Source organism: Mustelus asterias, chromosome 28, assembly GCF_964213995.1.
Source record: "Mustelus asterias chromosome 28, sMusAst1.hap1.1, whole genome shotgun sequence".
Classification (NCBI taxonomy): domain Eukaryota; kingdom Metazoa; phylum Chordata; class Chondrichthyes; order Carcharhiniformes; family Triakidae; genus Mustelus; species Mustelus asterias.
In genome coordinates, this window is record NC_135828.1 from 2,755,205 (window position 1) to 2,778,839 (window position 23,635).

The window sequence follows — 23,635 nt, forward strand, 5'->3', positions numbered from 1 at the left end:
AGACTGCAGCCAGCAGCCAGATATTTCAGCAGGATTTTTCATTAAAAGGTAAGTTATTGTAAGCTTTATCCATGCTAAAACATCAGCCAAGTTTGTGGTTGCTTTTAAAAGCATCGCAGACAATCTGACTGTGCCTGTGTAATAACAGAATTTTATATCATTTTCTCAGTATCGGGGAACTGTAAGCAATGTTTGCTTGAGCCGAAGTTTGGAATAATGTCCCTGTTGCAAATAGGAATAAGAAAGAACTATTTATTTGTTTCTCTTATGTCATGTGTTGGTTTAAAATGTTTGCATAATCACAATCAAGATTATAACATGCCTTTTTTTGTTGTGTTGCATCTGTGCCTTAAAGTGAATGATGTTGTAGTTATAGGGGTTAAGCTGCACTGAACCTAACCAGTTCCAGTGGCAAACATTTGATTGCCTTTTCCAGGGTCACAATTCTACACAAGTTAGAAACGTTCCCCTGGTTCATTTGATACTCACAATTGATGTGTGCACTTTTTCTTTCTGGGTTTTCAGCACGAAGAAAGGACTGATCCCAGCAACCATGCCACTGGCTGGAACCCCTGCACCAATCAAAAAGAAAAGGACATCCAGAATAATTACAAAAACATTAAAGGATGGTAGGTCCTACATTTATAAAGTCCTGCTCACAGTGACAAATGTAGCTTTCCCTATAGATACTGGCTTCTTCCAGATACCCTGCAGTAGTTACTCGGATTACAGTCATTTCATCTCGTGGATATATTTATTTGCTACTATTTTTTAACAAGGTCAAACATGGAAAGGGGGCGCTTTCTGAAAATGTTAAGATTGTTGAGCACTATTACCTTGGCTGCTTTGTTCTAGTTAAGATGACAGTTTTGACACACTATTTATAAAATATCTCTACTATAGTATTGGTTCTGTAAGCTGTCATTGATTAATTGACTTATTACAAAGGCAAAACAGTAAGAGGGTCTGATTGATTGAATTGATTTTGAGTATTTCCTTTATCTCCAGTTATTTTATAAAATTTGTGTCGAGCCGGGTGTGCCTCCTCAGATGACAGGAGTGCACTTTAATCTGGAGAGCTGGTGACAGTGAATACTAACAGCTGAAGATGTGTGTGATTGATTTATTGACTGCAGTTAGCAGTGTCTCTAATACTTGCAACACTCACTTATAGCTCCAGCCATAAAAGTGATAGATACGATTGAGACTAAAGTCCAATAAAGACATAGGGCCAAGGCTGTGTTCCACCACCTACCCCCCACAACCCTTTAACTGCTTCATGTTTCTTCTGTTTACCATTCTCTGCAACAGTCGGAGCCGAGATTAACCTTGGGAAGAAAATCAGCATCCCGAGGGATGTTATGTTGGAGGAACTGTCATTGTTGAAGAACAAAGGATCCTTGATGTTTAAAGAGAGACAACGCAGGGTCGAAAGATTCATCTATGAGTCCAATCCTGATGTCTTTAATCCAGATTCAATGGTATGCATTTCACCTTAAAAACGTCATCCATCTTACATTCATCACCTGTTGTGCCACCTCTGTAATTCAGTTTCAGAACAGAGCAAATTAATAATTCTCCTTTTCACCCTGAACTGACTCATAATGTCTGCACATTGAAGGTCCTATCGCATCATCAATCACATCAGCACCATGATTTTCAGATAAAAATCATGGATACATGGTAATATTCAGCTGTGGAGACATAGCAGCCCATCACCTCACTTCTGCTTTTGATGCCCTGGTCCCCAATAAAACCTTTACCATCTCTCAGAATGATCATTGCCCATGACAACTGCCTTTTCTCCCTCTAGTTCAAGGAGGACAATGTACCTCATGCACAACTGACTTACTCATTCGTCTCCAGATCCAGCTTAACCATATCAAGCACTGTAGGGCCTCATCTTCCTCTGCCAGAACAGATCATTACTGCTGGATCAAATGGGAGAGAGGAAGTAAGCACTGGTCTTTCTCTTTCTCCACCAGTCAGATTGTCCTCAAACCCCTGCTCCTCACTCTTCCAACTTCACTTCCAACAACCAGTGTGGACTTCATGATCACCAAGACAGATGCCTTCCACTCAGTCACCTCTGCTGCTTTCTCCTTGTTCACCAAGTGGAATCTTGCTCCAGGATTCTTAGCCCCACCCCCAAACCTGAGTCACGGTTTCTGTCCCTCTCTCACTTCCATGCTCCCAATATCCCATTTCATCTTACGCCATCCTGGTCTCCTGACCCCATTCCAAATAAACTGCTACCCAACTTCCCTTCCAGACTTCATGCTAAATGTTGTGGTAATGGTTCCACATCCCTTTCAAAACCTTCCATCTCAAAATACGTTTGCAATCCCTGTCTTCCCGAAAGCTTCAAGCCCAGTTCCATTATGGGGTGGCACGGTAGCACAGTGGTTAGCACTGCTGCTTCACAGCTCCAGGGTCCTGGGTTCGATTCCCGGCTTGGGTCACTGTCTGTGTGGAGTTTGCACATTCTTCCTATGTCTGCGTGGGTTTCCTCCGGGTGCTCCGGTTTCCTCCCACAGTCCAAAGATGTGCGGGTTAGGTTAATTGGCCATGCTAAATTGCCCCTTGGTGTCCCGGGATGCATAGGTTAGAGGGATTAGCGGGTAACATGTAGGGATATGGGGATAGGGCCTGGGTGGGATTGTGGTCGGTGCAGACTCGATGGGCCGAATGGCCTCTTTCTGCACTGTAGGGTTTCTATGATTTCTACGAACCTCCTTCCCTTCTCTGAAGTCCTCGAATATATACCTGTGTCCTAAATCTGTGCCATTTCTTATGTACCTCCCAGTTTGAATCTCTCCAATCAGGTTTCTGTTCCAACCACAGCATTGTGAAGATCAAGCTAAATATATGGATGCCATTCTCTATGAATTAAATTGTGGTATATTATCATAGAATCAGCAGTGCAGCAGGGGCCCTTTAGCCCATTGAGTCTTCACTGACATGTGAGAAACACCTGACCTAATCCCATTTACCAGCAATTGGCGCATTACCCTCCTCAACCTCCTTGACATCTCAACATCTTTGATATTTCAACTACATCCTCCTCCTCCTCCAAGACCTCGACACCATTATCCGTCTCACTGCAACTAGCAACACTTAGTAATCCTATGAATTATTTATTGTAGCCAAAGCATCACCAGTAATGGCTTCTTTTTCTGACCCTGCAAGTGAAGTCAAGTGAAGTGAAGTCACTTAATGTTCATTCTTTCTGTTGTATAGTTCTTCATTAGCTCGCTACAACTTGGCAATGTTATCAGGAGACATGGGATCACTGCCAAGCTACACTTCTCCGCCACCACACTTGATTTCCACTGCCACTGTGTTGTCAGAGTGTTTGTCCAAAATACAGGACTGGATGAGATCAAGTTTTATCCAACTATGCCAGGGAAGACTAAAATCATTTGAGGCTCTCTGACCCTATGCAGCCAAATTCAAATCACGTTATGGCCAGAGAATATCCCTCGATGGGCCAAATGCTATTTGCACTGGGGAGAATCCTTTTGGGATTCGGTTTGGCGCGCCCCCCCTCATGCCGACATAATCTGGTTTACGCCCAGTGAGGGCATAAACACATTAGCATATTTAAATTCTGATTTAAATACGAGGATTGGTTTAAAGCTGGATCACCCCGGCTTCTGGGGTTCACTTACCCTCTGGTGCAACGAGTACCCAGCGCGAATCACTACTGGTCTCCACAAATGGATGGGGTGATGCCCCAATGCTGGCGAGGATGGATTGGTGGGGGGAGGGCTTTTGGGGGAAGGGGCACCCTGATGTCTGCATGGTGCGTGTGTGTGTGTGTGTGTGTGTGTGTGTGGGGGGGGGGGGGGGGGGAGACGATGCGTGTCCCAGACATTTAGAAATGGGTTGGTAGTTGCCCCTCCATGGTCAAGGGTTGGGGATGTTCCCCATGTCCGCAGGGGGTCAAAATGTCTGTGGTTGGGGGCTGGGGGGGCACTTACAACCTAACTTTGAGATCGGGGAACCCTTTAAAAATGGTGCCCTAGTATCTGTGGCATCCATCTTGCTGACTTCTTTTAGTCCCAAGCTTCCCTTTCATGGTGTAAATCACTTCAGCCTCTAAATAATTGTCTAAGTATGGGAGAATTGGGTGGGAATCTCCCCAAACTCCGAAAAATGATTCAGTGTGGGCAAATTGTGATCGGAATTGTACTAACCGACTTGGCACAATTCTTACCGCTTTTCCCATCAGAGATGACACTTAGTCATTTTTTTGGCGAATCCCGCCCATTTGGCTCCTTCCACTAACCCTTGCCATCGATCCCATTCCCTTCCCTGGCCATTGTCTCTGGCTGAATCAAGCATTCTGCAGCCTCAGCAGCTTATTCAATCCCAAAACAGTTAAAGGAAACTCCAGGAAACTTCCTCCATGGTCAGGATTGTGGGAATGTGAGTGTACCCAACAGAAGGTCAGTTGAAGTTTTGAAAATGGAAATAGATGCATAAACCGGAAATTAAAGGTTATTAGGCTAGATTTACCAACTATGGCTGTAGATATGATGATATGCTTTATGATGCTGCTTATTTCCAGAGTAATGGTTTTGAATTGTGCATTTAAATCAAATATTAAAGTTAAATATTTTGGTAGCTAATTACAGCATTGGGCAATTTTTTAATCTATTTGTTTTGTATTTTTATACAGCTTTGTAAATGCATCTTTTTTTTAAACAGTAGTTAGACATTGAAATGTTCTAACGTGAACTACGCTTTATACCCCTCAAATTATTCCAAGCATCTTCATTTCATTCTTCCCTCATAGTCTTCCATTTAGCTTGGCCCCTCCTGTGGTTTGCCTCTCTATCCATCCTGTTGTGACATTGTCTAATTTAATCTTAGTCTTTCCTCTCAATCCTCCATCTATACAGGAATAGGTGCTGCTTATACTTTCTCATTGGAATTAATTGCCCATGGGATTTTCTTAAATTTCTCTGGATCAATTTTCTCAAACCTCCATCCATCATACCTGGCTATTCTCCGACTTGAACTCTAGCTCTTTTCTGGCCTCCCAGGTCAAAGTACCTTAACTATTCGAGATTCCCTTGTATTTTTCCCACACGTGCTTCCCAAGCCAAGAAAAGTCAAGTTTATTAACAGGAGTGCTGTTAATGTTGACGACTCTTTGACATGGTCAACATGTGGCCCCACTCCCAGCCGAATGAATTACAATACTATCCAATCACATTGCTTTTTAAAAGTTTATTTAGTAGTCACAAGTAAGGCTTACATTAACACTGCAATGAAGTTACTGTGAAATTCCCCTAGTCGCCACAGTCCAGCGCCTGTGTGGGTCAATACACCCTAACCAGCTCGTCTTTCAGAATGTGGGAGGAAACTGGAGCACCCGGAGGAAATCCACACAGACACGGGGAGAATGTGCAAACTCCACACAGTGATCCATGCCGGGAATCGAACCCAGGTCTCTGGCGCTGTGAAGCAGCAGTGCTAACCACTGTGCCACCGTGCTGCCCCCTTTTTATTATTACCCTTTTTGGGTAATAACATATTTTTTGTTTCATTGTTTAAAAATAGATGTATTTAAACTCATTTGGGGGTAAGAATCACAGGAATACTTTCTCCATTATTTAATATTAAATTTTAAAATGTACTGCTGTTTCATTGAATTGAAGTTTTCCCAGTCAGGTTTACATTCAGAATGATCTCCATTGCAGATAATGAAGGCATCAAAATAAAATGAGCGTAAAGTCAATATTTATGTAAATACCCCATCCATATAAAGGATTTTGCCCAGTAGCTGATTCGTAATTTGCTAGAATAATAAAATCTGCTTTAAAAAGTTTAATAAAACACTTTGAAAGTTAGATGCTAATTATTTGGTGTCAGATGCAGATGTCACTAAGCCTCGACTATGCTGTCAGTCTGCTATATCACTTTCAAATATCAAACATCAGATACAAGTTGTTCTTTGATTCGATTAATCTTTTTTGGTGGCGGGTTACCAAAACATCAAAAATGACAAAACCCACAAAAGAGAAATAGCAGAAATTAGAAGTGGGTCAGAAAGGATTATAATGCAAAACAGTGGATCTATTTTAAGATGTTTTCACTGTGTGTAAACAATCAACCAACAGCAACATTGTGATTTATAGAAAAAGTCCCAAAGCAGACAGGGGCTAAAACTGATCCTCATTAGCAACACAAAACACACTCATAATGAATTGTCTTCCTGATCGCGTACACTTTTACACTGCACCCAATTTTCCTGTTCAATTCAAGACGGGTGTCCTGAATTCTCAAATGTTTAAGACATGGGACAGAGTAATAAGCTGTTGTCACTGTTCTCACAAAGAGGATTCAGAAAACAACAGTACAGCTGAGTCCAAACTGCTGCCATTTAAACTAAATCTGTTCCCATCTGAAGAAAAATAGATTAAAAGCTGGGGAACAGTGATCAATTTTTTTTTTTTTAAAAGGTAGAGAACCCAAAACCAGGAAAGGAGAGTGAGCAAAAATGTGAAAACAGCTGGGAGCTAATGCAGCTTAAACAGATTTTTAAAATTGTTCATTTTTTTTACTCTATTCTTAAAGTTACAAAGCCAATGTTCAGAGTGGACCAGGCAAACCCAAATCCATTCCTTGCTTGCTTGCTCCAAATACCAAATTCAAAATTCAATAGAATCCAATACAATGTCTCCACAAGAGAGACAAACGAGATCCAAGCTGACAAGATAAGGCATTGCACCATATCTTGGGCTTGATCCAACAACGCTTGATCTTAGCCAAAAGGCCAAGAAGCGATCACAATTCTCACACCTAAAGGTGTAATCCAAAGGAACAAAGTGTAACTTGGAGTGGTCAGTTTGAACTGAAACATTGCAAATACCCTGCAAAGTCCTGATATAGTGCAGAGTGGAAGGATAAAGCTCTGGGTAGGAGAGAGGTTAGAAAGGAACCATTTGGATTCTGTACATGGATCTAATTGAATGAAGCCTTTAACAACCTTTCCTTGTTTGTTTCTTAAAAGTTCTGTGTCTTTGAAATGGAACCAAGGGTACAGATGCTTAATGCATTGATTTGAAATGCCTGTGCTGTTTAGGGGCTGATGCTAGCATGCTTAAAATAAATTAGCCAATGTCCTGAGTGGAGAGAAGAATTGGAAACCAATTTTAAGCCCAGAAAAGAAACACAACCAAAAATTCTAATTCAGAGGGGCTGGGAGGGAGAGGAGGAGGTAAAAAAGAACCCAGAATGCAACAGATACATAAGAAAATTAACAGGAAGCTGAAACACATGAAAATCGAGAATATCAAATTTGTTTGCAACAGAAATAAAGCTGAGCCAGTTCGGTTGTGATTCCTCTATAATTAGAAGATCCAAGGATGACAGGCAAACTCCTTGCTGAGTGCTGGAGCTGGGTCAGTGTTATCCAGTTAAATCAAATCGCTTCATGGTCATTGAGCAGCTGTGCTGCTGTGTACTTCCAACCTGCAGCTAAGGCCAAATTCACTTATGGCTCCCTGAGGAAGTATTATTAAAACTGCACTGCATACGGTTTAGCAATATATCAGAATTTGATGCTGAATAAATTCTGTTTAATACTAAAATATAATACTTCGAATGAAACAAAACCTACTGACAAACATCCATGTCCTTCAGTCCTCTGCACCTTTGCAGATACCCTGGTTCCCATGTAAAGGGTGACAGGATTGAGTGCTGATTCCACACAATGTCCAGCCCAGGAAGCTGGCTGCTGTGGGAAACTTCAACAAGGGTTAAGAGGGAGTAAGTTGATTAAAAAAATAAATGATGCATAAAGATCTCTGAATTAAAATTCCACAGAGGGTACATTGACTTAGTAACACACTGGCTTGTTCTCTATACTTCACCTGTCCACAGGGCATTCACCGTCACTATCTGTTCAGGTAACGCTGATGTCCCTTTGGCAGCATGTGTGAAAGAACACTGTGTTCTCCTGGCCAACATTCTCATCCAACCAAGGCTGCAAAAAGGACAGGTTAGCTGTCATGTGAAGGATAACAGTAACAGCAAAGGACTTTGAAACTTTACTGGCAGAGACACAGTAAGAGTCATTAAAATGCCAATAATAATAATTTGCAAAAGACAACAAAAAACTTTGGAAAAAAAAGTTTCAAAGAAAGGAACATACATTCTGTATTGTTTTGAAAGGTGAAAGGTTGTAGTTGGGCTCACAGGTCACACAACTGATTGTCTCTGATGTATGAAATACGGAACAACATGTCACTATATGTAATGTACTTTTAGGTGAGTCGGTGTCGTCCACTTCCCTCCTCCAAAATTAATGTCCTGCTGAGTGAAACTGGTTCCCATTTGATATTCAACCCTTAAAATTGGTTCATTCCAAATTATCATGTAATTAGCCACGGACATTATTGCCAATTTTCTTCTAATCAAGTGCTACTGTGCACAGTGTGATCCTTACGAATAAGAACAGTAAAAACTCATTAAATTTGAACCATTAAACCACATTTCCTGATACTTTTGAACCTGTCTCAAACGAATCCGCTTAGTTTAGAACATAAATATTGTCCACCCACAGCACAACAGAAACACAACTTGAAGGAAAACACCTGCTTTCCAAACACTAAAGATAAAAAACACCTTCAACTGTTACCCATAATGTATGACTGTGACAAGGATTGTGAGTTACAAGAGGATGTGGATAAGCCAGCAGAATTGGCACATAAATGACATATGAGCAATGCAAAACAAAGCAGTGAAATACTACATTTTGGAAATAAGAATGGAGAAAGGAACTAAATCTTTAATATTAAAGTGGAATAGAGCAAAAAAGGGACCTTAAGATACAGATGGACAAATCAATACCATAAGAAGATAAGGTCCTAAAAATGGAAACAGAATCATTATACAGAAATATTGGATGGGATTTTACAGCTTCATTCATCCCGAAACCATAAAATCTCATCTGAGGTCAACAGACGTTTCCATGTTCCACCCTTGCCGCTCCGATTCCCATGGTGGGCAAGACATGATCTAATTTGCAGTTGGAGTCTGGTTTTGGGCACCAGATTACAGGAAGAGTAGGAAAATAATGGATCAATGAGAATTCCTGCAGGATTGCAGCAATGAGACCAATGAAACTGAACACTGTGAGGTGTTCAGGCTTTTATCTCTCAGTGGAAATGTTGGGAGGTTGATAGGGTGAATAGTGAGAATTTTTCTACTGGTCAGGGAGTTGGTGGCAAAAAGACGAGAAATTTAGATAATCACAAAAAGAATTGAGTAGGAGAATTAAAATAATTTATTGTGGGCAATAAGATGGCAGATGGAGTGCAACGTTAGGGAAGTGGGAGTTTATTCACTTTAATCGTAAGACTAAAAAAGCAGAATATTGTTTTTAAATGTGTGTAACTTGTAAATGTTGATGTTCAGAGAGACTTGAGTGTACTCATACAAGAAACAAGTACAATAAGTTAGCATGCAGGAAAGCACTTGGCATGTTGGTCTTTACGGCAATGGAATTGGAGTACCAGAATAAAGAAGTCTTGTTACAATTGAATGGGGCTTTGGTGAGACCATACCTGGAATACTGTGTGCAATTTTCGTTTCCCATATGTAAGGACTTGCATTGGTGGTATTACAGCAAAGATTGATTGGATTGGTCCCTGGGTTGAGAGGGTTTTCCTATGATGAGAGGCTGAGTAATCTGGATAAATATTCTCTGAAGTTTATAAGAATGAAAGGTGATCTTATTGAAACATTCAAGATAGTGAAAGGGTAGAAACTGAGAGATTGTGAGCTCTGGCTGGGGAAACTAAAACAAGGGGTCACTGTTTCAGGATAATCATAGAATCAGGATAATCATAGAATCCCTACAGTGCAGAAGGAGGCCATTCGGCTCATCGAGCCTGCACCGACCACAAACCCACCCGGGCCATATCCCCATAATTCCACGTATTTACCCTGCTAGTCCACCAGACACTAAGGGGCAATTTAACATGGCCAATCAACCTAACCTGCACATCTTTGGAGTGTGGGAGGAAACCCATGCAGACAGAGGGGGAATGTACAAATAGAATTTTGGTGTCTCAGGGAATTAAGGGGTATGGAAAGTGGATGGGAGGGCAGAGCTTAAACCTATTATTAGCCATATTCAAAGGTGGAGCAGGTCTCACAGGCCGTATGGTCTCCTCCTGCTCCTATTTCATATTTTCTTATGTAATGGGTATGGAGTGGGAGTCATGATGTGGAGATGCCGGCGTTGGACTGGGGTAAACACAGTAAGAAGTTTAACAACACCAGGTTAAAGTCAAACAGGTTTATTTGGTAGCAATGGTGTGACTTTTGCTACCAAATGGAGTGGGAGAGCAGGATTAGACTAGGTGGAATATTAAGGGTATATGGAGTAAGTGGGAAAGTGGGATTAGACTGGGTGCCTTGTTAGAGAAAGTATTTTGATCTGATAGACCATATGGCCTGTTATTTAACACTTTATGCATCAGATAAATTTAAGAGTTGAGAGGGAGAAGACACCAGATACAAAAGAGGAGCAAGAGGAGAGCGATGGAGCAATGACATTGGATTTGTTAGGATAAATGATACTTGTTCCTGTCTACACAATGCCCCTCATAATTTTATACATCTCAATCATGTTCCCTCTCAGTCTCCTTTGCTCCAATGAAAACAGTCTATCCGGGCCCTGACGTAGGATCATCCTGACTCAAAATGTTAGTACTGTTCTCTCTCCACAGATGCTGTCAGACCTGCTGAAATTTTCCATCATTTTCTATTTTTGAACATGAAAGATGAGATGCGTAATATAAAAGAGCAAATCCAGCCTCTAAAAACAGAAAAGGAAAGTTCTAAGAAACAGATTGAGGATCTAATGAGTGAATTGGAAAACTTTATGGAGCAGTCAGTGACTGTGGAAGAAAGATTCTGAAAAGAAATGAACTCCCAGGTGAAGTTGTGAAGCTTGGATAGGCAGATGGGTTGTCGATAAATAGAAATTTAACTCCAAGGAGCTCAAAAAATGAATCAGGTGGAATCCAGAAAATCTGCCCGAAGTAACTGAGCCTACCACTCCTCCCAATGTTAAACCAAAATCTGGAAGAATTGTCAAGACTCTAGATGGTCTGAATTTATAAAGTCAGAGACTTGAGTGGGTTTGGGGGAGAAGGGGTAGCACGGAAATATTATATTGTAAGTATGATTGCATAAATACTTGGGGGAATGTGTATGATAAAGGTGTTCAGCATATAATGTGGGACTGGAGAACAGGACACCCACAGTATGACGTAGAGAGTCACATGATAGTGGACTGAGTACAGTAGAGTCTGGCAGAAGACAGCATGGAGATAGTACTGAGTTAAGGCTGTACCATGGAGATGTATGTAGCTACGAGTTGTGAATAAACACTTTGGGTGGGATTTTACGGCCTCGCTTGAGCGAGACTGGAAATTCCCGCCCAAGGTCAATGGACATTTCTGTTGTTGGCCCCTCGCCCGCTCCGATTCCATGGCGGGCGAGGCAGTAGAATTCCGGTGTTAATGTTCAATCACACAAGCCTCCAGGCCTCTTTGTGAGACACAGAACAACCCTTACAACACACACTTACTCTAGTTAATTGGTCTTGTAAGACTAACACTTCTACCATTCAATTTCTCCTGCCTGCCACCCTTTCACAGGCCTTCCTTTAGTCTTGTCCCACCCATCACTTGCTCAAAACCTATTACATCTCTAACTTTTCCCAGTTCCGATAAAAAAATCAGTGACCTGAAACATGAACTCTGTTTCTCTCTCCACAGATGCTGCCTGACTTGCTGTGTGTTTCCAGTATGTTCTGATTTTATCTCAGATTTCCAGCATCCAGAGTATTCTGCTTTTTGCATGATTTTAAAATTTTATTTGGGGATTTTGTTGGAAGATACTATTTAATACCATTGTCCTGGTAATTAACAGTATTATCATGCATTGTAAGCTATTCCATTGACTATTCTTTTTCCAGTTTTCAGTAGCAGCTCTCCATCTCTTGAATTCCAATCCCAGCCCTTTCTCCATGCTGCAGTGACCTTAGTTATTCTACCCTTTATAATCCCACAATAAGTTTACTTCCAGAGTAAACACTGTCTTTTAAACATCGTAACTGATTTTGCTTCTCTTGACTTTCATGGATGTTGACACCTTTTAACACATCTACATGTCAAATCATTACTAAATTCTCCATGAGCTTAGACTGAAGATCTCATGAGAATATGGTGATCTTACAGAAGCTTTAAACCAAGGATTTGAAACACACCCATCTAACACTTCAAATTCAATCAACCAAACAGAATCATAATGGACATCTCCTTATCTCTGACCTGATTGAACACATAACTTCAATATATTTTATGTTTTCTTCCCCTAATCTTTATTTCCCAGGACAACTTCCAGAGGTTCCTACCTGGCTCTGGTGTTATACTAAAGACTGGGGCGGATGGCATCCAAATGATTGGACAAGTGGGATCTGGAGGCAGAAGTGGGTACAGTCGCTTTGGAGCACATTCGAGGGGCACAGCTCCAGCACCACACCCCAAATCTCAACACCTTGCTGCTGTCTCTGGGCTCACTGGGAAACACGGGAGTGGTCAGGTAGCTGAAGGAGCTGGAGGCCTTGGGGGTAGCGGAGATCAGGGTAAGTATGTGGACAAGGTTAACCCTTTGAATACATCACAGGCTTTGCAAAACTTCCTTGTTTTGTCTTGTTGATAATATTGGTCAGTCCAATGTAGGAAAGCAGTACAATCTCTGAATGGAGTGTTGTTTACATAAACAAACTCTGTTTTTCTAAGAGAAATTTAAGTGCAGATTGTGAATCCTGTCTTGTGCTTTGACATGGATTCAAGTAATGTACAGGATTAGAGGATTGACCGATGAAGGCCAGCATGCCATACACCTTCTTGACCACTTGAGTTGCCACCTTCAGGGAATTGTGTATCTGCTCTGTATGCTAATATTTCTAAGGGCTCTACCATTTACTCTATACTTTCCTTCTGCAGTCGACCTTCCAAATTGCATCACCCCACATTTGTATCCTCTGACCTCACTATCCGCTACTTACCCAATTTTTGTATCATCTGCAAATTTACTAATCAGACCATCTACATTTTCCTCCAAATCATTTATATATTTAACAAACAACAGAGGCCCCAGCACTGATCCTTGTGGAACACCGCTTGTCACAGATCTCCAGTTTGAAAAGTACCCTTTCACTGCTACTCTCTGCTTTCTATGCCCAAGCCAGTTTTGTATCCATCTTACAGCTCACATCGGCTCCCATATGACTTCACCTTCTGTATCAGCCTGCCATGAGGAACCTTATCGGAAGCTTTACTAAAGTCCATGTATACAACATCCACTGCCCTGCCCTGGTCAATTTTTCTTGTCACTTTCTCAAAGAACTCAATCACGTTTGTAAGACACAATCTCCCCATCACAAAACCATGCCTATCGCTAATAAGCCTATTCTCTTCCAGGTGTGAGTACATCCTATCCTTAAGAATCTTCTCCAATAATTTCCCCACCACTGATGTAAGGCTCACAGGCCTGTAATTTTCCGGATTGTCTCTTCTGCCCTTCTTAAACAGAGGAACAATGTTAGCTACTCTCCAATCCTCTGGTATCTCGCCCGTGATTAAAAAGTATACAAAGATTTTGGCCAAGGTCTCAGCAATTTCTTCTCTTGCCTCTCTCAGTATTCTGGGATGGACCCTATCTGGGCCTGGGGACTTGTCCACCTTAATGTTTTTCAAAACTTCCAATACCTCCTCCCTTTTTATCTCAACATGTCCTAGAATGTCAACATCCTCCTTTCTACACTCACCATCCACCACATCCTTCTCCTTTATGAATACTGATGCAAAGTACTCGTTAAGGACCTCACCCACTTCATTTGGCTCCACACACAAATTCCCTCGACTGTTCTTGAGTGGATCTACCCTTCCCTTAGCTACCCTCTCCCTCCTTATATATGCATAAAAAGCCTTGGGATTCTCCTGAATCCTGCCTGCCAAAGACATTTCATGGCCCCTTTTTGCCCTCCTACGTCCCTGTTTAAGCTCTTTCCTGCTATCTTTGTATTCCTCAAGAGCCTTATCTGTTTTCAATTTCCTGCTTCCTTCTTCTTTTTCACTAAGCTCACAATCTCTCTCGTCATCTAGGGTTCCCGAATCTTGCCATCTTTATCCTTCATTTTTACAGGGACATACTTGTCCTGAATTGTTAACAACTGACTTTTAAAAGACTCCCACATATTGGATGTGGATTTACCCTCAAACAGTCACCCCCAGTCTACATTCCCTAGCTCCTGCCTAATACTATTGTAGTTAGCCTTCCCCCAGTTTAGTGCTTTCACTCTGGGACTACTTCTATCCTTTTCTACAAATATCTTGAAACTTATAGAATTGTGATTACTGTTCATAGAAAGAAATCATAGAAACCCTACAGTGCAGAAGGAGGCCATTCAGCCCATCGAGTCTGCACCGACCACAATCCCACCCAGGCCCTACCCCCACATATTTACCTGCTAATCCCTCTAACCTACACATCCCAGGACTCTAAGGGGCAATTTTTAACCTGGCCAATCAACCTAACCCGCACATCTTTGGACTGTGGGAGGAAACCGGAGCACCCGGAGGAAACCCACGCAGACACGAGGAGAATGTGCAAACTCCACACAGACAGTGACCCGAGCCGGGAATCGAACCCGGGACCCTGGAGCTGTGAAGCAGCAGTGCTAACCACTGTGCTACCGTGCCGCCCTTCCCAAAATGGTCCCCCACTGAGACATCAATCACCTGTTTGGGCTCGTTTCCCAGAACCAGGTCTAAGATAGCCTCTTCCCGAGGTGGACTATCTGCATATTGCTGCAAGCAGCACTCTTGGACACACTGAACAAACTCTGCCATGTCCAAGCCCCTGGCACTAAAGGAATCCCAGTCTATGTTGGGGAAGTTAAAATCACCCATCACAACAACCCTGTTGTTTTTACATCTTCCCACAATCTGCTGACATTTCAGTTCATCCACTTCACGCTGGCTGTTGGGAGGTCTGTGGTACAATCCCAACAGTGGGATTGCACCGCTCCTGTTCCTGAATTCTACCCATATGACCTCACTGCATGATCCCACCAAGGTGTCCTCCGCATCTGTACAGCTGTGACATTCTCCCTAAAAAGTAACACCCCCACCTCTTTTGTCACCTTCTCGATCTCACCTGAAGCATCTAAATCCTGGAATGCTAAGCTGCCAATCCTACCCTTCTTTCATCCAAGTCTCCGTAATTGCCACAACATCATGGTTCCATGGAGTAATCCAAGCTTTAAGTTCATCCGCCTTATCTGTCATACTCCTTACATTAAGTACTTTATTTTGAAGTAATGTAGTAATTAGATAAAACAAGTTCACATTTTTTCCAGGACTGCATCATATTTTTGACAGGATTTTCTATAGTTTTTACAGTTTGTTATTTGCAAACAATGAAGAAATTCTAAGATTCCAACAAACTGACATCAAACAGCAGGCAGAGTAAAAAATCATTATGCTGGGACATGACCAACCAGAGTTGACTCAAGAAGGTGGGGCTGGGCCTTCTCTTTGAAATTCCCACAGGATCTTGAGCCAGGCACATGAGAATGTTTCTCATTCAGCAATTACCTCCAGTAGCCCAGAGATAGGGAGAGACAAATCAGCCCAGGATTCCTACTGTGTGGGGCCAGTAGACTCAGCTGTGATGCACTGCAGGAAGTCACCAAGGCTCCTTAATCAACACCTTCCAACTCCACGACTGCTACCATCTAGAAGGACAACAGCAGCGGGCATGTGGGAATATCAACACCTGGATGCTCTCCTCCAAGCCACTCACCATCCTGACTTGGAAAATATCACTGTTCCTTCATTGTTGCTAGGTCAAAATCCTGGAACTCCCCACCGCTAACAGCACTATGGCATGGTGACACAGTGGTTAGCACTGCTGCCCCACAGCACCAGGGACCCGGGTTCGATTCCCAGCTTGGGTCACTGTCTGTGTGGAGTTTGCACATTCTCCTCGTGTCTGCGTGGGTTTCCTCCAGGTGCTCCGGTTTGCTCCCACAGTCTGAAAGACATGCTGGTTAGGTGCATTGGCCATGCTAAATTCTCCCTCAGTGTACCCAGACAGGTGCCGGAGTGTGGCGACTAGGGGATTTTCACAGTAACTTCACTGCAGTGTTAATGTAAGCCTACTTGTGACACTACTAAATAAACTTTAAAAAACTTATAAACTTTAAAACTTTGTGGGTGTACCTCCACCACATGGACTGCAGCAGTTAAAGAAAGCAGCTCACCAACACCTTCTCAAGGGGCAATTAGAAATAGGCAATAAATGCTGGCCTAGCCAGTGAAGCCCACATCCCGTGAAAAAATTTTTAAAAGCTGACACAGGTTTTTCATGTGCAACCATTGCAATTACACCTCTGGACAAAGGTACATTTTCAGGAGAGGAATAAAAGCGGAGAACTCCCATTTAATTACAGCACTTCTAAAATGTCCCACAACTTAAGAGCAAAGCAATAAAACTAAGTGCACAGTTTCAATTTAAAATAGTTGCCTTTCCATCGCTGACCAATATACGAGAACAGCACAAGTTGAATGAAGTACAACAATAGGTGGTAAGAGAGATGAAGCTACGTTTGAGGTGGGAAACTCTAATAAAGAGTGACACTAATATGGAAAATGAAGTTTCCCTGAGGCACTGGTCCATAGATCACAGAAAGGCTGCAGCAGAGAGAGAGGAAACTTGACCCATCATGTCTACACCAGCCGGAAAACAATCCACACAGCCTGATTCCACTTTTCAGCATTCAGTCCACCGCCCTGCAGGTTACAGCACATCCGGTGCAAATCCAGACACCTTTTAAATGAGATGAGGGTTTCTGTCTCTACCACCCTTTCAGGCTGAGAGCTCCAGACCTCTGAGTGAAAACATTCTTCCTCATTTCTCCTCTAATCTTTCTAACCAATCACTTTAAATCTATAACCCCCGGTCACACACCTCTCTGCTAAATAGTCCTTCTCATCCACTTTATCCAAGTCCCTCACAATGTTGTACATCTCAATCCCCTCAGCCTCCTGTGTTCCAAGTAGAACAACCCCAGCCAACCCAATGTTTCCTCAACGTTGCAGTTTTCCAGTCCTGGCAACATCCTCCTGAATGTGCAGAGAGTTACTGTGATTACACAGTGTATCTGTACAATTCATACTGTTATCACTCTTCTGTTATCAGAACTAAACGAGTTATAATGAAAAACTATTTTCACTGTAACAGCCGTGACGGTTCAGTCGCTGACCTTTGCTATTTCCTTTTTAGCAGGGGGAGTTGATGGTGGAGTCGATGGAGGAAAGGGAGCTGGAGGAGCTGCGAAAAAGCACATTACAGTGTTGAAAACCTATGTGTCACCCTGGGAGAAGGCCATGGGTAACGATCCTGATCTGAAGGCGACTATGAGTTCACACATGGAATCTCCATCTTCCCCAAGCAAGCTACGTTCTTATAAATCTTTCAACAGGTGAGATTCTTGCCCCCAAGATAACAGAATGAGTTAGAATTCCACAGGAGGCTTCATCTTCCCCCTCCTCCTCCTCCTCCCCCTCCTCCTCACCCCAAACTGATTATCTGCTGATTGGATCACCCAGTGGTATGAAATGGAAACCGGATATGTTAGGTGAGTGATCCTCTCCTGAGGGAAAAGGTGAAAATTAATCCCACACAATTTAATGGGTGATTGCGGAGCCGGTACTAGCCAGATCCACACACACTGGGGTTTCCGCGATTTCTCTGCTAATTACGGAAGCTTGCGAAAACGTCAAAGAACAAATAACAGTACAGCACAGGAACAGGCTCTTCGGCCCTCCAAGCCTGCGCCGATCACGTTGTCCTATCTAGACCAACCGCCTGTATTCCTCTATTCCCCGTTTGTTCATATGTCTATCCATGTATCTATCCAGATAAGTCTAATGTCCTGTCAAGTTTAGACAAAACCTTCCCAATAACTTTTAACCATGTTCAAATCTTCCATCCGATTGCTGGGAGAAGCACAGGTTAAAGGGGCATTACTGCCACTCAGTGAGGTTCCTATTGCTGGTTGTGGAATTTACCTTTCCATCCGAGGGAAACGATCAGAGTAATGTGCAATTTACTGGGGTGCATCCAGCAAATGGAAAGTTCCCGCACAGATCAGCCCATTTACTGCACCTGCCTCCGCATTGTTCAAAGGCCTCTAAAAATAAAATAAAGAAGAATTTGAAATGAATAAAACTTGCCGTTGTCAATGGAAACACTGAAACATTTCTCTGTGCCCGACACTGGGCTGGAATCTTCCCGAGCCTCCTTCAGGCTCCAGAATGGAGATACTGGAGGAAATTAAGGAATTTCTACAAGGTTAATTTGTTATCTGGGGTACAGCACGAGGAAAGGAAGAGATAAAAAAAAGACACAGTCTCACTCAGCCCAATTGAAATGGGCCATAAAGCAATACACAACGGAGGTCTTCACATTCAGAGAGAGGACAGTGAGCGAATTGAAATGTCATGAGCATTGATAAGAAAAATTCCACCAAAACCTGGATCTGTTTTTCACAGAGTAATGAAGTGGCAGAGAGGGTTGATGAAGGTAGTGTGGCAGATGCTTTGTACAAATGGACTTTCCAAAGGCATTTGATAATAATACTTCACAACAGGGTTCTTTGAAAAGCAGAAGCTCATGGTGTTAACAGGACAGTGAAACTGGCTAGGAGAGAGGATACCGAATAACGGTTGTTGGCCTGTTGGAGAGAAGGGTGCAGGGATCCTTTGGGATTTGTGTTGGGACAATTGCTTTCACAAACTGGATTTGGACACTGGGGATAGAATTCCAATAATTGCAGAGGATACAAAACTTGCCAGTGTAGTGAGTAGGATAGTGAAGAGTGGTGAGAAGGATAGAGTAGACTGGTGAAATGGGCAAATACATGATCAATGTGATTCGTTGTAGATAAATGTGAAGTGATGCACAGAGAGGCAGCAACGTTGAAATGGTTTTGAGGGAAGAAGGGGGTGAAAGAAGAGGGAGCTGGGATAAATATTCACTGATATTTGGAGGCATATACACTGATATTTGAAGGTGGCAGGGCAAGCTGATAAGGCAATGAAGAAAGCGTGTGGGATACTTGACTTTGTAAATAGGGGCATTCAATACAAAAACAGGAAGTCATGCTCAACGTTACAAATCTCAGACCAGACCTCAGCTGGATGGAGTATTGTGTGTAATTCCAGACAGCACACTTTGAGGAAAGATGTCAAGGCCCTGGGCAGGGGGTTTATCAGGAGGATATCAGGCATGAGTAACTCCAGTTAAGTAGAGAGATTGGAGAAGCTGAGAGTGTTTTCCTCAGAGCTCAGGGCGGGGAGAATAGAGGAATTGAATATTGCGAGGGGGTTTAATAGACTAAGTAAAGAGAGACCATTTTCCCATACAAATAAAATTCCTCCAAAATTGACGAAAACATATAAATTGGCAGGAATAGTCCACGAGGCTAAAACATTCCCAACAGAAGTCTTTTGAATATTTGCCTATTTCCTATCTCTGTCAAATATCAGATCAAGACCAGGGAGCAGGAAGGAAGGCCTGACAACCAATGTAAAATTCAAACAGATACACTGCTCCAGCTCACAGAGAGAAAGCTCATATAGTGGTGAACACTGAATAAAGAAAGAACACACCTTCATGGTGTGTGATGCACAATCATTTAGGATTCAGCACAGCGTCTTGTGCTCAGCGGGAAATGTTGGTGAACCTAGAACCATAGAATGACTACATTCAAACGGAGGCCATTCGGCCCATCGAGTCGGCACTGACCACAATCCCAGCCAGAACCCATTCCCGTAACTCCACATATTTACCCTAGCGAGGCACCCTGACTCTAAGGGGCAATTTAGCATGGCCAATCCATCTAACCTGCACATCTTTGAATTGTGGGAGGAAATCGGAGCACCCGGAGGAAACCCACGCAGACACAGGGGGAATGTGGAAACTCCACACAGACTTCACACTGTGTCTCCAGTGTGAATCTCTCCACTTAACTGGAGTTACTCATGCCTGATATCTCCTGATAAACCTCCTGCCCAGGGCCTTGACATCTTTTCTCAAAGTGAGGCCAGAATTGAACCTGAGTCCCTGGCGTTGTAAGGCAACAGTGCTAAGTACTATGCCACCGTGCCGCCCTAAATTGGTCCATCAAGTTTACACCGACTCTCTGAAAGGGCTAAGTGCATCTTACTTAGTTGTGGGAAATAGTGTAGAGGAAAGCTTAGTAACCTGTTTGAAGAATTGTGAGCCATAAAACCATGCCCTGTTGGAGGGCATAGACTATTTCTGCTATTTATGCATAAATATCCAAAGCAGTCCATTTACAGAGAATTAGTTACAGGGATATTTCTCAGGTAACTGCATCCTTATTTGTTCAATCGAGGGCCAAATGATCAACCAAGTCGGGGTGTCCCTGGTAGAATCAAGAAGAGTCCACGCTAATGTTTACTGGCAATTGGAAAATGCTGATGTTGCAAGTTTTGTTGTTTATCAGTTCTCAAACAGCTGCCCGAGGTCACCAGTCTACACAAGCTGTTCTTTTTATAGACAGACTGACCAGTGACCTACCTGGTCATTTAACTGGAAGATATTCTGTGATTCAAGGCTGAGTGACCAGTGTGGTCATTATATTTCCCAATTTAAAAAATAACAGGGTCAAAAAGGGCCCGTTTTACGTGTAGTTGCATCAAAAGACGGCGAGAGTTTGAACCGTACATGTCCCAAAATCTCTGGTAAGTGAAAGTGAGCTGATCAACTTTCTTAAATTAGACTGTTGCTCTGTGACTTGATACGGCCATGACATTGAATAGTGCAGCTCAGTTCTGAAATCTCTGCCTACATTCTTCCAGCCAAACTTGTCTTACTTCAAGGACTGCAGTCCGCTTGAAGAAGAAAGCACTTTCAAATAAATCTGAGCTGAATTTCAGATTAAACAAAAACTCCACAAATGACAGCATCTTGACAAATTGTGGGCATGTAAATATTTAATTTCCATTACCATTATTAAAATATAGCTGTTTTCAATAACGGCTGTGCTCCACATCACACAATTAAACAGGCCACTCTGCCCAACTGGTTCATACAAGCTCCCCTCCCAACCCTCTTCATCTGACCCTATCAGCATCTGTAATCATTCATTCTCTCCTCACTGATTGTCCTTGAATAAACTCAATGGCCCGAGTCGCCTGTTTGTTTTACACTTCACAGTGAGACTGAAGGCGTAATTCCAAAGAGGGTGAAAGAAAGGCTGGGTCTGCCTTTTTGAAGCATTGTCCAGTATTATAACCTAAAACTGAACTTGTGTTCAAAAATTCTTTTCAGAACTGCCATGCCATATGGAGGGTTTGAAAAGGCAGCCAAACTAATGACTTTTCAGCTCCCGGAATTTGATACAGCTCCTCCTGAACCTGAGCCCGTGGTCGTGTTCCACCAAGATATCAGCTGCCGGCCAAACTTTAACAGGACCCCTCTGGGCTGGACTCCAATGAGCACAGATTCTTTGGTTAACCTTGGAATAGATCTCGAGTTTAACGCTGAAACTGATGACCTGTAGGAGGCTTGGACGAGCGGCTTATTTGTGTCGAGCATTCGTTTGGCCTTAGCTCAGGAGCACTTTGAAAACATTGTATTAGAAGTGACATTTGGCTAGAATCATCAGTGTATCAATGCATAGTCTTTAAAAGCTGATGGCTTCTCAAAACCTCTTCCCTCATCCATTACTGACACATTTTGTGATTTTACTCAAATACTCTTCGAGAACAAGTCTCAGGTTCCTGTGACAGTTGCAGTTTACAGGGTTTAAATAAGAGTAATCAAAGCAAAATGTGATAGAGATACATTTTTGGCTTGGATGTCTCTCAGACAGTAATGTTATCAGGCAACTATTTTCTAAACAAAATAAAAAGTGAATAAAAATATTGACTGTATGTAATTCTTTGTATGGCTGTGAAACTTGTAGAGCAATGTTCACAAATCTGTACTTGATGTACCAAATCCAGTCACTCAGGAAGTGGTTCTCTCAGTTTAACACCAAAAACAGCAATTTTTATTTATACAGTAGTAAAACATGCCAGCCTGTTAAACAGCAATGATCAAACAAAACTTGACACTGTGCCACATGAGTGACCAAGCATTTGGTCAAAGGTTGGCTTTAAGGAGCATCTTAAAAGAGGAAAACAAGGTGGAGAGGTGGGAGAGGGAGGGAATTACAGAGGGAATTAGAGATTATGGCCTTGGTGCATGAACGCATAGCTGCCAGTGGTAGAGCGATTTAAAATTAGGGATGTACTGGAGGCCAGACTTAGAGGATGACAGATTATCTTGGAGGGTTGTAAAGTTAGAAGAGGTTAGAGTTAGGGGGGGTAAAGCCATGGAGTGATTGGAAAATAAGGAAGAGGAATTGCTTCACCGCGATCCAATACAGATCATTGAACATGGGTGATGGATCTTGGATAACCTCAAGGTTTCACAATATAGAAAATGGGAGTCTGGCCAGGAGTCCATTGGAATAGTCAAGTCTCAAGGTAACAAAGACTGGATGAAGATTTCAGCAGCAGAGGAGTTGAAGCAAGGGTGGAGTTGGGTGATGTTTCGCAGGTAGAAACAGGCAGTCTTAAGAAGTATGGTGCAGCTGTGATGTATAGTGAAACATTAGATCTAATGCATTAGATCTGCATACATGTGCAAAAATGAATACTGAGATCACAGGTCCAACAGGATAGCTCTTATTCATCTTATGCATCAGAAATGTCAGAAATGCAATTAGCCATATGGCTGTTCAGTGGTAGCAATCTAGTCTCTTGTCCCAGAGTCAGAGGTTACAGGATTAAGCCCTGCTCCTGAATTTGAGAGTATAGCCTCACCTGAGACTTCAGTGCAGCTCAGAGGGAGTACTCAATTGCCTGAGGAGCTACCTTTCAGGTGAGATGTTAAATTGAGTTCCAGCCTGCCTGTCCAGGTAAATAACCCCATGGTTCTTTTATTTTTAAAAAACAAGACACAGGAGCTCCTCAGTTATTCATTCATCTCTCAGCCAACACCCATCAAGGTGCAATGGCTCTCGAGCGAGAGGACAAAGTGGGTGATCATAATTGCTCTCACTGTTTACACCCAACCCCATAGGGGAATAAAACATGGATGAGGAAAACCCAAGTATCACAGGCAAAGTGATGTGCCCACAGCCTGCCACATTCCATGTGCTTCCAACAAATATATTTGACAACCACTGTAAAAAAAAAAGCCGCTCTGAAGGATAAATGTAATGTTTTACAGCAAGATGGTGAGTGAAGAATAATCTTCTGAAGGAGAATGGAAAAAAGGAGTAACTAATGGGAAAGGGGTTTGTATTGGGAAACACAATGAAAATTGTGAATCTCTCAAGGAAGTCAGTTCCCTCTGTAGTTTGTTCCAATACCCTGCTGCCCCAGTGACTTAGAAACATAGAATCCCTACAGTGCAGAAAGAGGCCATTCAGCCCATTGAGTCTACACTGACC

The 23,635-nt window shown here is 42.5% G+C and overlaps 1 protein-coding gene across 1 annotated transcript; it reads left to right on the forward strand.

Annotated features, from left to right (window-relative positions):
* Positions 1-15: 15 nt before the first annotated feature.
* myoz1a (myozenin 1a) lies at positions 16-22,058 on the forward strand. The gene is made up of 6 exons (XM_078199348.1): positions 16-48; positions 526-629; positions 1,312-1,481; positions 12,424-12,676; positions 17,386-17,584; positions 21,463-22,058. Exons 2-6 carry the CDS (start codon positions 554-556, stop codon positions 21,692-21,694), a joined length of 930 nt encoding a protein of 309 aa, XP_078055474.1. The 5' UTR covers positions 16-48; positions 526-553; the 3' UTR covers positions 21,695-22,058.
* The last annotated feature ends 1,577 nt before the right edge of the window (positions 22,059-23,635 follow it).